This window comes from Macaca fascicularis, chromosome 13 (genome assembly GCF_037993035.2).
Source record: "Macaca fascicularis isolate 582-1 chromosome 13, T2T-MFA8v1.1".
In the NCBI taxonomy this organism is placed as follows: Eukaryota; Metazoa; Chordata; class Mammalia; order Primates; family Cercopithecidae; genus Macaca; species Macaca fascicularis.
Genome location: NC_088387.1, coordinates 1,238,942 through 1,252,681, shown reverse-complemented (window position 1 = coordinate 1,252,681; position 13,740 = coordinate 1,238,942). Strand labels below are relative to the sequence as shown.

Sequence of the window (13,740 nt, the reverse complement as noted above, 5' to 3'; positions counted from 1 at the left end):
AGGACTGGGCTGGGACACAGAAGGTTCCACAGAGGAGGCGGCTCCAGCAATCCAGGGGCAGAGAACAGCAAGAGTGGGGTGTGGAAGTTGGGGTTGCAGTGTGAATGGGGGTCGTGGCGAGTGATCTACGCCAGGCCCGTGAGTGGGGATTGGCTGTCACCACTACGGGGTCTGAGCAGGGAGAGGCAGGCTCTGTATTGGTTCATCTTGGGCCAGGCACTGGCATCAGGGGCCTCAGTCCTTTAAGTCCACACGAGGGGCAGGAGTCCTGGGAGAGGCTTGCCAGGGCATCCAGGCAAGGGTGGGCCAGGACCAGCATCCCTGCCTCAGCCACTGCTCAGCTCCCCTCCCTTGGCCTCCTCTGGCTGAGCGGGATATTTACTGAGGGTAGGGGGGTGGCCTGAAGATGGGGAGCAGTGAGGGGCTGGGGAGGAGGAGAGAGATGGGTGAGGAGGAAGAGAACAAAGTGACAGTGGGTAGGTAGAGAGACAGGAGAGAGAAGCGAGGAGGGCAGGTGGCCCGCCAGCTGCAGGCCTTCCCTGCTGGCACACAGGGTGCCTCCCTGGGCACCACCCTCCTGCCCTTCTCCGGGGTCCTCCCACAGGGTCTGGGTAAGGGCAGCACACCCTGCGGGCCATCCTGTGTCCCTCGTGCCTCTCCCTTGCCCTCAGCACCCAGGCCAGCAGAGAGGAGCCTCCTGGCTTGGGGGCTCTGGCTCAGTGGCTGCTGTCTTTGGGGCTGTCCCCTGGGGCCCTCACTCGGCCCTGCTCCTGGGTGATCTCACAGCCACAGCCGGCCAGCCCCGTGCTGGCAAAGCACTAGGTGTGCCTGAGCCCTGCAGGCTCTAGGAAGCTGGACCTAGGTCACTACTGCCTTTGCCAGGCCCCGCCTGAGAGGCCCTTGGTGGCCACTGGGAGCCACGGCTCCAGGGCCTTTCCTCTCTCAGACTAAACCTGAGTCCTGCCCCTGGGGAAACTGAGGCAGGCACTTCCTGCCCAGGCCCCGCTGTGGGTGAGTCGAGCTGGGGATAGGGCCACATACCTCTCGGGGCAGCAGCTACACCCCTGAAGGAAGCAGGGGACATCGGCGGTGACCTCTTCTGGGTTGCAGCACTCAATGAGAGATTCATTCATAGTCACAAATGTGTGGTGTGTGTGTTCTGGGGTGTGTATGTGTGTGTTGTGTGTGTGTGTGTGGCAGGTGTGTGGTCATCCCGTGTTTATGTGTGAGGAGAGGGCTGAGGCCAGGGCCCCAGAAATGGCCCTGCTTGAATGGCCCTTGCAGTCCAGGAACCTGCTTCCTTCCGGGTGGTGCTGGTCAAGTAAGGAAGGGGCCACTCACCTGCGCTGTCTGAGAAAAGGACTCAGGGCTTGTATCAGGCAGGGCTGTATCCATGTGAAATGTGGGCAGGGAGCTGGGGGGTGGCGGTGGGTCTCAGGGCTGGTGGTCAGGAGTGCAGGTTCATGGACTGTGCAGCTGGGGCATGCGAGCCAGGGGTGGGCCCCCCATGGATCTGGGGGCTTGTTCCTGGGGCCACTGGGTCCATGGCAGGACTCATCAGGGAGGGCTCTGTGGGCTGTCCCGGGGCCAGGGAAGCCACATCACCGTGGGCGTGTCTGGGTGTCCGTGGGTAACGGAGAGGATGTTTAGGCTTGGCTGTGCAGCACCGCGCGCAGGAGGACAGCTGTGTGAGTGACTTTGTAAGTGCAGGGTGTGTGCGTATGAGTCTGTGTGCACATAACACATGTATGTGTGTGCGCACACATGGCCCTCTCTGGGTGTCTGGACGCTCCATGAGCAGTGATGGCCTCAGCTTTTCCAGGCGCGGTCATTATCTCTCCAGGAGGTATCATCGGATTTGGGCCCTGATCCTCCCTGATCAGTCTCTTCCTGTCCAGCGTCACCCCAGCCATCTGTGCTGTAAACCTGAGCCTCAGCTCCCCGTGCCCCTCGCTCGCCCCTGCCTGCTGCACCTCCCCAGCTCTCTCTGGCTGTGGCGGGGCCAACCTCCCTTCTCTGGCCTTCACCCTATGCCGAACAGATGCCCCTCTTCCAGATTATAAAACTGGGCAGCAGCTGGTCTCCTTCGGCTGCTCCCGGGCCCCGTCTCATGGAGGAGGAGCCGTGGCAGGGCCTGGGGTGACGGGGGAGAGGAGGGAACCTCATCCTTCCTCAGGAACCTGTTTGCCCTCTGCTCAGCGCAGACCTGGGAGCCACCCCCGCCCCTCTCTTTCTCATTGCCACCCCATCCCATCTGCCCACGATTCCTGCCAGCCCTGCCCCTGCTGTCCTGGAGCTTCCCTCATTTTTATTGCCACCCAGGGTCAAGTCAGCCCCCGTCCCCTGAATCACTGCATCAACTCCTGACCTTTCCCCACGGCCACTCCTGCACCACAGTCCACTCTCCACTCACAGGTTCCCTCCCCAGCCCACCCTGAGTCAGGACCTTCCAACGGTTCTCATTGTCCTTTTAATGAAATCAGACCCTGACCAGGGCCCCGGGCTCCAGCAGAGCTCCTGCTGCAAGGCCTCTGTCCCTGCCAGAACTTCTGCCTCCTGCCGATCTTCCCTGCCCCAGCCCTGGCAGGCTCCTTGTCATTCCTGAAGTTGCCGTGGAAGGCCGTCTCCTTCGAGAACCCTCCCTGCTGCCCTCGCCCCTGCTCCGTCTCACGCCCCTCTGCAGCGTCATTGATAACATCTCCCAGTGTCCGCTGTGGTCTCATTCGTTTCCTTACTCCACCCATCTCTGGCCTTGCATTGGAAGGCCAGCCCCAGAGGGCAGGAACCTTGTGTGTCTCGTTCACGGCTGCATCCCTAGCACCCTGAAAGCAGCCAGCCTGGCACTCGGTAACACTTGGTGAGTGAATGAGTGCCGGGACCTGCAGGAAGACTGAAGCTCACGGTGTGCCCAGAGCCACAGAGCTGTGTGTGGTAGAGCTTGTCCTTGAACCTAAGACATTCGGTGGGCTGTCACAGTGGACAGAGTCTCAGAGTCTCACTCTGTTGCCCAGGCTGGAGTGTAGTCGTGCAATCTCAGCTCACTGCAACCCCTGCTTCCCAGGCTCAAGTGATTCTCGTGCTTCGGCCTCCTGAGTAGCTGAGACTACGGGCATGTGCCACCACTTCAGCCTAATTTTTGTGTTTTTAGTAGAGACGGGGTTTCACCATATTGGCCAGGTGGGTCTGGAACTCCTGGCCTCAAGTGATCTGCCCGTCTGGGCTTCCCAAAGTGCTAGGATTACAGGCATGAGCTGCCATGCCCAGCCTCATGGTGGGCTCTTTGACTGACATGCCTGGGGTGTCCGCTCTGGGCACCTGAGGACCTCTCTTTTTCCCTGGAGCTTGAGGCACGGTGAGGGATGAAGGCCTAGCCTGACAATGACTTCATCCCACATTGTGGATTTCAGCTTCCTGTGTCAGCTTCCTGTCGAGGGCTACCTGGGGGCACGGGGGCAAGTCCTCATGCCTGCAGAGATGCATCAAGGCCCACTCAGGGCTGGGCACTGAGCTTCCCAGTGGACTCAGAGGGGCAGTGCCCTGGGTACTGTGCATCCTCAAGGGGTTTGCAGCAGAGCTGGGGAGGTGGCACTAATGCCCTGAAGGTCCTCCAGGATGGCAGCTGAGAGAAAGGAGGGCTGTGGGCAAGAGTGGGAGGCAGATGGGAGGGGCCTGGAGGATGGGGACCTGGATTCTGGAGACAGTCAGGAGGTGACACAAAATTGTGAATTTCAGCCTTGGCTCTGAGAGCTCGGGCAAACTCCTCAGCCTCTCTGAGCCGTGGCTCCCCCATTTGTATTTGGAGTGCCGATCCCTCCCACCTGTGGGGCTCTTTGAGGTTTAAATGAGATAATTTCTGTTAAGCTCTTGGGATAAGTCAGGGCACGTGGCAAGCACACAATGGTGTCAGTTGTTGTGGTTGTCCCATGAAGCAAGAGACCCAGGCGGGAGGGTGTGTGCTGGGGACACCACATAGGCGGACCCACATGGACCCTGGCCAGGGGCAGGGCAGCCTAGTGGTTAAGCCCAGGTTCCAATCCCAGTTCTTCATTTGCATAGGGACTGTGTGGCCTTGGTTCTGCCCCCTAACACCTTTGGGCCTCGGTTTCCCTATTTGCAGAGCAGGGTAATGAGGCAGCTCTCCAGGGTGTGAGGCTAGACGCAGTGACGCTCCCAAGGCACCAAACACAGTGCCAGTGATCGCTCTTTTTAATGAAGGACGAGACCAATACCACACCGTAGGGAAGCAGCCCGCTTGTGTCTGACCAAGGCAAGTGGCCTCAGAGCCCCCACAGCTAACTGATGCCCAGAGCTGCCCCCGCCGCTGCTGCTGCTGCTGTGCTGGGATTGCTGGTTTTGGGGGGTGGCAGAGCGCTTGGCCTGGTCTTCGATGGTAGTTAAGGTGTCAGCAGTGCTGGTGAGGTGGGAAGGAGGTCCCTTTGTCAGTCCCCCTCCAACAGTGCACCCAGCTGTGGTCACAGGGGAGTCCCAGGAGGCCTCTTGTCACAAAGCCACTTGCCCTGTGCCCACAGTGAGGTCATTTTCTTTTTTTTTTTTTTGCAGTTGCAAGATTTAATAGAGTGAAAACAGAGCTCCCATACGAAGGGAGGGGACCCAAAGAGGGGAGCCGCTGCCGGCTGGAATGCCTGGGTTTATATCCCGATCATTGTCCCTCCCGCTGTGCTCTCAGGCATCGGATGATTGGCTACGTCTTTACCTCCTGTTTTTGCCTAATCAGCATTTTAGTGAGCGCTCTTGACTATCTGATCGGCCGGGTGTGAGCTAAGTTGCAAGCCCCGTGTTTAAAGGTGGAAGCTGCTGTCACCTTCCCAGCTAGGCTTAGGGATTCTTAGTCGGCCTGGGAAATCCAGCTAGTCCTGCTTCTCAGTCCCCTCTCTCAAGTGCGGTCACATTTTGAGACTCCTTCATTTCTTGCCCAACTCTTACCAACGGCCACAACCTCCTCTTCCCTCCTTGGATAACCCGGGCCTAAGCCACAGCGCCTCTGGCTAGCGGGGCGGGAATCAGTTTCACTACCGGGAACCCCATGGGTTGGGCGCTACAGGTGTGCCAGGGGTGGGTGCCCAGGGAAAAGCCCAGAGAGGGGTTCCTTCCACCCCTAGACCCAGGTCCATCTGGGAACACACACACACACAGTTGCTTTGCTGGACAGGCCCACAGGCAAGTGGGGCCTTGGCAATGAGTTCTCCCAGAGTCCCTTCCTCAAGCTGTGGCCTCCTCTCTTTTTTTTTTTTTTTTTTGAGACAGAGTCTCGCTCTGTCGCCCAGGCTGGAGTGCAGTGGCCGGATCTCAGCTCACTGCAAGCTCCGCCTCCCGGGTTTACGCCATTCTCCTGCCTCAGCCTCCAGAGTAGCTGGGACTACAGGCGCCCGCCACCACGCCCGACTAGTTTTTTGTATTTTTTAGTAGAGACGGGGTTTCACCGTGTTAGCCAGGATGGTCTCGATCTCCTGACCTCGTGATCCACCCGTCTCGGCCTCCCAAAGTGCAGGGATTACAGGCTTGAGCCACCGTGCCCGGCCGGCCTCCTCTCTTTATGGGAAACCATGGCAGAAGGGGGAATCAGATTCCACAGTACTGCACCTTCCGAAGCTGGAAGGGGCCATAGGATCCTTTCTCGGACAACGCGGCCTGATTCTGGCATCTCCTCCCTGCACCGCACGTTTTTCTTTTTTCTTTCTTTTCTTTTCTTTTCTTTTTTTTTTTTTTTTTGAGGCGGAGTCTCGCTCTGCCGCCCAGGCTGGAGTGCAGTGGCCGGATCTCAGCTCACTGCAAGCTCCGCCTCCCGGGTTCCCGCCATTCTCCTGCCTCAGCCTCCCCAGTAGCTGGGACTACAGGCGCCCGCCACCTCGCCCGGCTAGTTTTTTTTTGTATTTTTTAGTAGAGACGGGGTTTCACCGTGTTAGCCAGGATGGTCTCGATCTCCTGACCTCGTGATCCACCCGTCTCGGCCTCCCAAAGTGCTGGGATTACAGGCTTGAGCCACCGCACCCGGCCTCTTTTTTTTTTTTTTTTGAGACGGAGTTTTGCTCTGTTGCCCAGGCTGGAATGCAGTGGCGTGATCTCGGCTCACTGCAGCCTCCACCTCCCGGGTTCAAGTGATTCTCCTGCCTCGGTCTCCTGAGTAGCTGGGATTACAGGCATGCGCCACCATGCCTGACTAATTCTCTGTATTTTCAGTAGAGACGGGGTTTCATCATGTTGGCCAGGCTGGTCTTGAACTCCTGACCTCAGGTGATCCGCCCGCCTCGGCCTCCCAAAGTGCAGGGATTATAGGCGTGAGCCACCACGCCCGGCCGTGCATCTCACTTTTTAAGATGTTTGGGTACCATCTGTTCCCAACAGTTTTCCTTAAGTGAACTCAGTTTTTACAAAACTAAAATTTACTTTAAAAGGAAAAGATGTCATTACTCTAGGTGGATAATTAGTATCATTTATCATGAACACAACAAAATCACAAAAGTATATATTGTTGAAGCAACGAGGTCAGTGCCTTGAGGGCAGTGCTTTGGGATTTACTGCTATATCCCCAGCACGTAGAACAGTACCTGGTACATAATAGGTTCTTTTTTTTTTTGAGACGGAGTCTCGCTCTGTCGCCCAGGCTGGAGTGTAGTGGCCGGATCTCAGCTCACTGCAAGCTCCGCCTCCCGGGTTCACGCCATTCTCCTGCCTCAGCCTCCCGAGTAGCTGGGACTACAGGCGCCGCCACCTCTCTCGGCTAGTTTTTTGTATTTTTTAGTAGAGACGGGGTTTCACCGGGTTAGCCAGGATGGTCTGGATCTCCTGACCTCGTGATCCGCCCATCTTGGCCTCTCAAAATGCCAGGATTACAGGCTTGAGCCACCACGCCTGGCCCATAATAGGTTCTTGAAATGTATTTCTGAGTGCAGGATTGAGTCAGTGATAAATGCAGAAAGGAGCACTAAGCCTCTTGGTTAAAATGAGGAAAGGCAGGTATTAGGGGTTAGAGCCATGCCAGCCCCACGTGGAGACTTTCTTCTTGATGTACTCAGAAGGACGGATTGGCTTGAAAAAGGCAGAATGTCCTCCGCACATGGCTGGGGACTCCTCAGTGCTGGTCTGGATGCAGCCTCGAAGTGTCTGAGTACCCGAACGCCTGCTGGGGGCTGCACGCCAGGGTACCTGAAGCTCAGGGTGGCACCCGGGTGAGAGGCAAGGCCAGGGCTGGGGCGTGTCGCGGGCCCCCATGCATTTAGCCTGAGCGACGGTTCCCCTGAGGGGGCCTCCGCGTGTCCAGGAGAGCTTCCCCGGCAGCCCTGCTCCCGGGTGGTCCTGCTCACACACACGCATGCGACATGACGCATGACAGAGTGGGGAACAGACATCAGTCCTTTCGGCTGCAGGCTTCCTGCTCATCTTGGCCAGGAGGAGGACTTGCTAAGGGCTGGGTGCCCCAGGTGAACCCCCCGCCCCCACCCTGCACTGTGCTGGACACGCCTTCCTCACACAGGGGCTGTTCCTGGAGCCTGGCGCGTGGGGTATGAATCCGCACCTGGCAGGAGGCTGTGGGGGTGGCCGCCGCATCGGCGTGTTCGTCAGAGGCCTGGCACAGGAAACCCGGCGTCATCCCTGACTCACCCCTCAGGCGGAGCTTGGGGTGGCCCCTCACTCTCACCTTCATCCCTAAACTGGCCCAAGCACTGTAGCCAAGCCTGTAGCCAAGCCACTCACCTCCCGCCCGGTGCGGGGCATCTGCTTGGGGGTGGGGGCTGGGAGGAGGAAGGAAGGCTCTGCAGCATCAGTGTGATGCTGAGTGAGGCAGCTGTGGAAGGCAGACTCGCCGTGCGGGGAGGTGGGTGGATGTGCTGCTGGGGCCAGGAAAGACCTGGAATCCCAAAGGCAGGAGCCAGTGACGCTTAAACAGCCGTCAAAATAGATGGTTATAAAAAGAATAACACGCAGAATCATCATTTGTTCCTGTGAGTCTCACAGGTTTTCAATTTTAAAAAAAGTGCTGAGTCCAAACTTACTTGACAGTGTCTGCTCTGTAAGAGCCAGGCCGAGAAAAACAAAAACAGAGAGAGCTCTGAGCAGGGACCCCCAACCTGGGTCAGCCCCTTTCCATCCGGTGGCGAGGACCGGGTCCTGCTTCCAGAGCCTTCAGGCTGCGGGGCATCCAGCCTAGCAGAGACCCCTCCTCACCGCGTCCTCACCCTTACACCCAATGCCCTGCCTCCTCTCTGCTGTGGCTCCCAAGGCTGGGCTCTGGCGAACGGTGGTTGGGGAGACTCTGAGGGGGTGGTGGAGAGGAGCAGGCGTCCTGCACATGATCGCCAGCGGCAGCACCCAAGGCTTGGGGGGCTTTTGTCAGAGCAAAAGTGGGAGAGGGACATGGGTTTGTGAGTCTCTCCCCCTCTTCTTACCCCAGCCCTGGGCTTTCACCCAGTAATTGGGGGTGGGGCTTTCCCCAGTTTGGGAGTAGGGAAAGAAGGCAAAGGAAGGCCCTCCTTCATGGCTAAGCTGGGCCTCCGTGAGTCCACGTTCCAGAGCTGAAAAGGGGACAGCCCCAAGGCAAATGGCCTCAAGGGGGTGACACAGGTGCAGCCACGTTAGGCAGCCATCACCAGTCCTGAGCTGGGTGGTGGCAGGTGCCTATAGTCCCAGCTACTCTGGAGGCTGAGGCAGGAGGATCATTTGAGCTCAGAAGTTTGAGGCCAGTGTAGGCAACATAACAAGATCCTGTCACTTAAAAAGAAAAAGAGACCACTGGTCGTGGCCAGGAGTGCCAGGTCCCAGGGACTGCTCTATCAGAGCAAACCTTCAGCAATGCTCTCCCCACACGCGGAACTCCCCGGCAAGGTATACCGGGTTCTCCAGGAGGGGAAGAGGCCCAGCTCAGCATAGGAGTTGGGGTCTGGAGCCCCTTACACGGCTGAGCTGAGTTCACTTCTGAATCAGGGATCCCACCTGGCTGGGGTCCTCTCACGGAGCTGGAAGGCTGTGGCTCCCAGCCCAGAAGCAAGACTGGACCTGATTGTCCTGCACGCTCTGTAATTTGCCCCTGGAATCAGCATTAAGTCATTTGGAGGCCGATGCCAATGATAAGGGCTCCTATCAGCCTCTGGGATCTGTGGCCCAGACTCCCCGGCTCTGTTGTGGACTTTGCCGCCTCAGCCTCCAGACTGGCTTGCCAGGGAGGGCAGGGCCTCAGCCAATTGCGCAGACGGTGGGGTAGCCTTAGAGCCTTGGAACCAGTGTGGAAGGGCCCCTGCGCCACGATGTGCTCCCCCTTACAGATGGAGACACTGAGACGGTGACGTGGCCCCAGGGACCTTTGGAGTCCTTGGGGTTTTCTCCTCTGCATCTGCTCTGACCCCAGCACACACAAGCTCCAGGTCCTTCTCACACGTAGTGGAACTGCACAGGTACCACGGTCCCGTGCACACAGCCAGGCACACAGCACACTGCTGTGAGGAGCTCAGAGCAGACGAGTCCAGAAGGGCTGGGGGCTCCACGCAGGTCCTAGCTGTCACTCTTCAAGATGGCGTGGACACAGGGGTCTGCCGGAGAACCGGAAGGATCTTTCAGAGGAGGTGGAGGAGGGCCTCAGGAGACTGGGGGCTTGGAGGGTGGGTTCTGAAATCCCACGCAGCTGGGGGCAGGGCGAGGGCAGCTCCAGTTCAGTAACACTGTCTCCACCCACCTGAACTTCTCTGCTTGAGTTTGGGAGTTCACTGCCAACAATTCTTGTGGCTCAGACACCCCACGCACACCTGGGCCTCACCACATCCGGCAGCAGGGCTGGGGGAGGGCAGGATGGAGGGGACACCCAGGCCCCCAGTCCTCCGGGTGCAGTGCTAGCCCTGGACTTTGCTGCCCAGGGGGGCTGGACAGGGAGGCCTAGGATGGGGGAGGCCAGTTCTGTTCTGCTTCTCCCTCTTCCCCTTGCCAAGGTCCTGAAATCCCCGCAGGCCTGGGGAGGGCTAGGAGCGTCAGCGGACTTCCCTCCAGGGCGGGCTTGTGACAGCGGGAAGTGCTTCTCTCCGGGGCCTGGGGGCTTTCCCTGCGCCCAGGAGGAAGAAGCTTTGCCCCACTCTTAACTGGAAGCCGGTCTCAGACCCCTACTTTCCCCACGAAAGGCCCCAGGACCCCCTCATTTCCTTCGGCCCAAGTCCAGGGGCCTGGGTCTCGGGGACTGTGTTCGGGCCTAGCTTGGCCACCAACCTACTGCAAGACGCTGAGTGCTGGTCTCATCCAGGCAATGGGGGGTGGGGAGGGGGAGAGAGAAAGTCCCTCTGGCCCAAGGTCTCCAAATATATGAGCAATAGGACATCTCAGCAGGGACCTCCCCATCATCCAGTGTAGAACTCACCCGTGGCAGCGGGCATTTGTCAATGTTTGCGGTGACAAATTTCTAAGAGGAAAATTCTGGGAGGGAAAGGGAAAAGGCAGAGGAAACGTGGGGTTGGCGGGTGGGGTACTCCAAGGGACATCGCTGGCCCTAAGGGGGGGACTTGCATCTGTGAAGCTGGGTTCCCCAGGACTGAGTCGCTTGGGACAGATCAAAGGGTGGGCGCAAAGAAGGGAGGGGTGCTGGTCCCTCCGACTCCGGATAACACCTTCCCTTCCCGTAGTCGCTGGTCCCCGCCTCCTCTCCGTGTGTTCATCCCCGCGCCCTGCCTTCCCCGCCAACCTCCCCCCCGCCTCCGGAGTCCCCGGGTCAGCCCAGCCTGCGCCCCACGTGAGGGGCGGGGGCGGGCGCCAGCGCCTTCCTGCTCTGCCCTTGTATGGTGTCCCGGAGGCCGGCCCAGGGGTATTTAACCCGGACCGCAGCGGAGGGCGCCAGGAGTCGACCGCTCGGGCAGCGCCACCGCCACGAGAGCCCGGGACGCGGTAACGAGCGGAAGGAAGAAGAGGCACCGGCGGCCATGGGGCTGGAGGCGGCGCGCGAGCTGGAGTGCGCGGCGCTGGGCACGCTGCTGCGGGAGCCGCGGGAGGCGGAACGCACGCTGCTGCTGGACTGCCGGCCCTTCCTGGCCTTCTGCCGCCGCCACGTGCGCGCCGCGCGCCCGGTGCCTTGGAACGCGCTGCTCCGGCGCCGTGCGCGGGGCCCCCCTGCGGCGGTTCTCGCCTGTCTGTTACCCGACCGCGCGCTGAGGACGCGCCTGGGCCGCGGGGAGCTGGCGCGGGCCGTGGTGCTGGACGAGGGCAGTGCCTCGGTGGCGGAGCTGCGGCCCGACGGCCCGGCCCACGTGCTGCTGGCCGCGCTGCTGCACGAGACCCGCGCGGGGCCCACCGCCGTGTTCTTCCTGCGAGGTGAGCCGCCGGCCGCCCTTGGCCCGCCCCACCCGCCTCCAGCCCGGCTTTCCCTGATGACCGTGCCCTTCCCCTCCTTGCAGGAGGCTTCGACGGCTTCCAGGGCTGCTGTCCCGATCTGTGCTCTGAGGCCCCCGCCCCTGCGCTGCCGCCGCCGGCAGGGAGCAAAACCAGCTGCTCCGACCCGAGGGCTCCCATCTACGACCAGGTGAGTACTGCCCCCCGCCCCGGACCCTCCCTCCCTCCCCACCGCAGACTGGGCGTCTCTAGAGAAAGAGCCTGCCATTTGGGGATGCGAGCAGTTTGCCCATGTACACACCTGTATACGTGTGTGTGTTGGGGGCGGTGGGGCCACGGCTGCTCGCACGTGCCTGTGTGGGTCTGTGTACGTTTGCATGTGTATGTTGGGAGTGTGAGGGGCACGTGTGTCCCGGTGTGTCCCCCGCACATTCCTGAGTCCTGTCTCAGGTCAGGAGGACTGGCTGAGGACTCCTCTTGTCTCGGCCAGCCCATGGGGTCTCCACCCGCTGCTGCTCCAGCCCTCCGGGGCTGGGCTGCGAAGGCCTCACCGTCCGTCTGCCCCCTCCAGGGTGGCCCTGTGGAGATCTTGCCCTACCTGTTCCTGGGCAGCTGCAGTCATTCGTCAGACCTGCAGGGGCTGCAGGCGTGTGGCATCACCGCCGTCCTCAACGTGTCCGCCAGCTGCCCCAACCACTTTGAGGGCCTTTTCCGCTACAAGAGTATCCCTGTGGAGGACAACCAGATGGTGGAGATCAGCGCCTGGTTCCAGGAGGCCATAGGCTTCATTGGTAAGGGGGCGCCTCTGCCCAGAGGTCCCGAGGGGCTCCAGAGGAGAGGGCTGGGGGCACCTGTCTCCTGGGCTGTGCACACGCCGTCTGACACCACTCCCCCGTCTCCCTTGCAGACTGGGTGAAAAACAGCGGGGGCCGGGTGCTGGTGCACTGCCAGGCCGGCATCTCGCGCTCCGCCACCATCTGCCTGGCCTACCTCATGCAGAGTCGCCGTGTGCGGCTGGACGAGGCCTTTGACTTCGTTAAGCAGCGTCGGGGGATCATCTCCCCCAACTTCAGTTTCATGGGGCAGCTGCTGCAGTTTGAGACCCAGGTGCTGTGTCACTGAGGTGGTGCCCCTCTGCCTGCCCCCCTAACTGTGCAGGCAGGAGCTGACTGGACGGGTGGGCTCCTCTCTGGGCCGGCACAGTCCCCTCACCTCTGGGAGGGCTGCTACCTCCTTACAATTTGAGAAGCCCCGTGGGGGGCTCTAGCAATGCCGGCATGCTGGCCTTTCTGACCTGGTGCTCTTCTGCCGGGGGACTGAGGCTGGCCCTCATTCGGGGTCGGGAACCGAGGGTGTGTCTGCTCTTTCCCATCCCATCCTCTGGCGGAAATCAACTGGACTCTATACTGTGGACTCTCCCTGGTCCACCATCATGTTGAAGCCCTTGGCAGCCTAAGAGCTCCAAGGAACAAGCTGTGACAACCAGGATCCCTGTCCGTTGGTTGGTCCGCCCAGGGCCTGGAGCCCAAGCCCTATGTTCCTGGGGAAGCTGGGGACTTGGGAAGTGATGGGTGTGTCGTGCTGTGTGTGTCAGTCTGTGAGCCTTTCACGCCTGTGCTGGCGCTGGAAAGTTATTTGTGCTCAGCTGACATTTAACACTCCCTCCCCCGCTTCCTCCTAGCCCTGTGGGCAGGGATTGGAAATTTAGCACTTTATATTTATACAGATCATTCAGGATGTGTCAATAAAATATTGTTTTGTTTAAAAAACAACAACCCAGTGTCTGGTCTCATCTGATGCCTGGGAGCCTGCTTGGACCTCACATTTCCTTGTGCCCTCAGGGTTTTGGAAGTGAAGGGGCAGAGGGGCCGGTGGCCGGAAGGGGCAGGTCTGACCCTTCTCACAAAGGCTGCTCTCTTGCCCTCAGTTCTCCCTGCGCTGGCGTCTTCCCAGACAGGGACCTCTCTCCAGAGCTGAACAGGGTTGTTTCTGGGAGGCTGGGGTCCCGTCTGTGATTCGGAGCCGGGCCCAGTGCTGCCCCGATCAGACCCCACTTCCTTTTCGGAACATGGAAGGATGCAAGTGTGTGCCTGAGGGTGTGGTCCTGTCGGGGTGGGTGGTCTTGGCCTGTGCACACGTGCATGTTGTGTGTGGCGTTCCTGTGGGAGCGTGTGTGCACGCCCACGCGAGAGGCACTCCCCAGGCCGTGTGGGTCTCTGCTTCCTCACAGCAGGCCCGCACGGCCTCCCTACTCTTCTCCTACATCCCAGGGCTGGGGCTCACGGTGTCCCCTGTTCCAGAGCTCCTTCGTGTCCCCCAAAGGCATGTGGCCCCATGTCTGGTACAGAGGACCTGTCACCAGGGATGGGATTCATTGTTCTGCACACCCACCCAACTGGCACATCTTGGTCGAACTTCCAGTTA

The 13,740-nt window shown here is 60.0% G+C and overlaps 1 protein-coding gene and 1 long non-coding RNA gene across 2 annotated transcripts; one reads left to right on the top strand and one right to left on the bottom strand.

Annotated features, from left to right (window-relative positions):
* Nucleotides 1-7,949: 7,949 nt before the first annotated feature.
* On the bottom strand, nucleotides 7,950-10,643 carry LOC135966751 (uncharacterized). The gene is made up of 2 exons (XR_010580291.2): nucleotides 10,207-10,643; nucleotides 7,950-9,542 (listed from the first exon to the last, which is right to left on the bottom strand). It is a non-coding gene; the product is annotated as an uncharacterized lncRNA (long non-coding RNA).
* Nucleotides 10,644-10,826: 183 nt separating this feature from the next.
* On the top strand, nucleotides 10,827-13,088 carry DUSP2 (dual specificity phosphatase 2). Its single transcript, XM_005574979.5, has 4 exons — nucleotides 10,827-11,298; nucleotides 11,382-11,506; nucleotides 11,888-12,107; nucleotides 12,224-13,088. Exons 1-4 carry the CDS (start codon nucleotides 10,911-10,913, stop codon nucleotides 12,436-12,438), a joined length of 948 nt encoding a protein of 315 aa, XP_005575036.2. The 5' UTR covers nucleotides 10,827-10,910; the 3' UTR covers nucleotides 12,439-13,088.
* The last annotated feature ends 652 nt before the right edge of the window (nucleotides 13,089-13,740 follow it).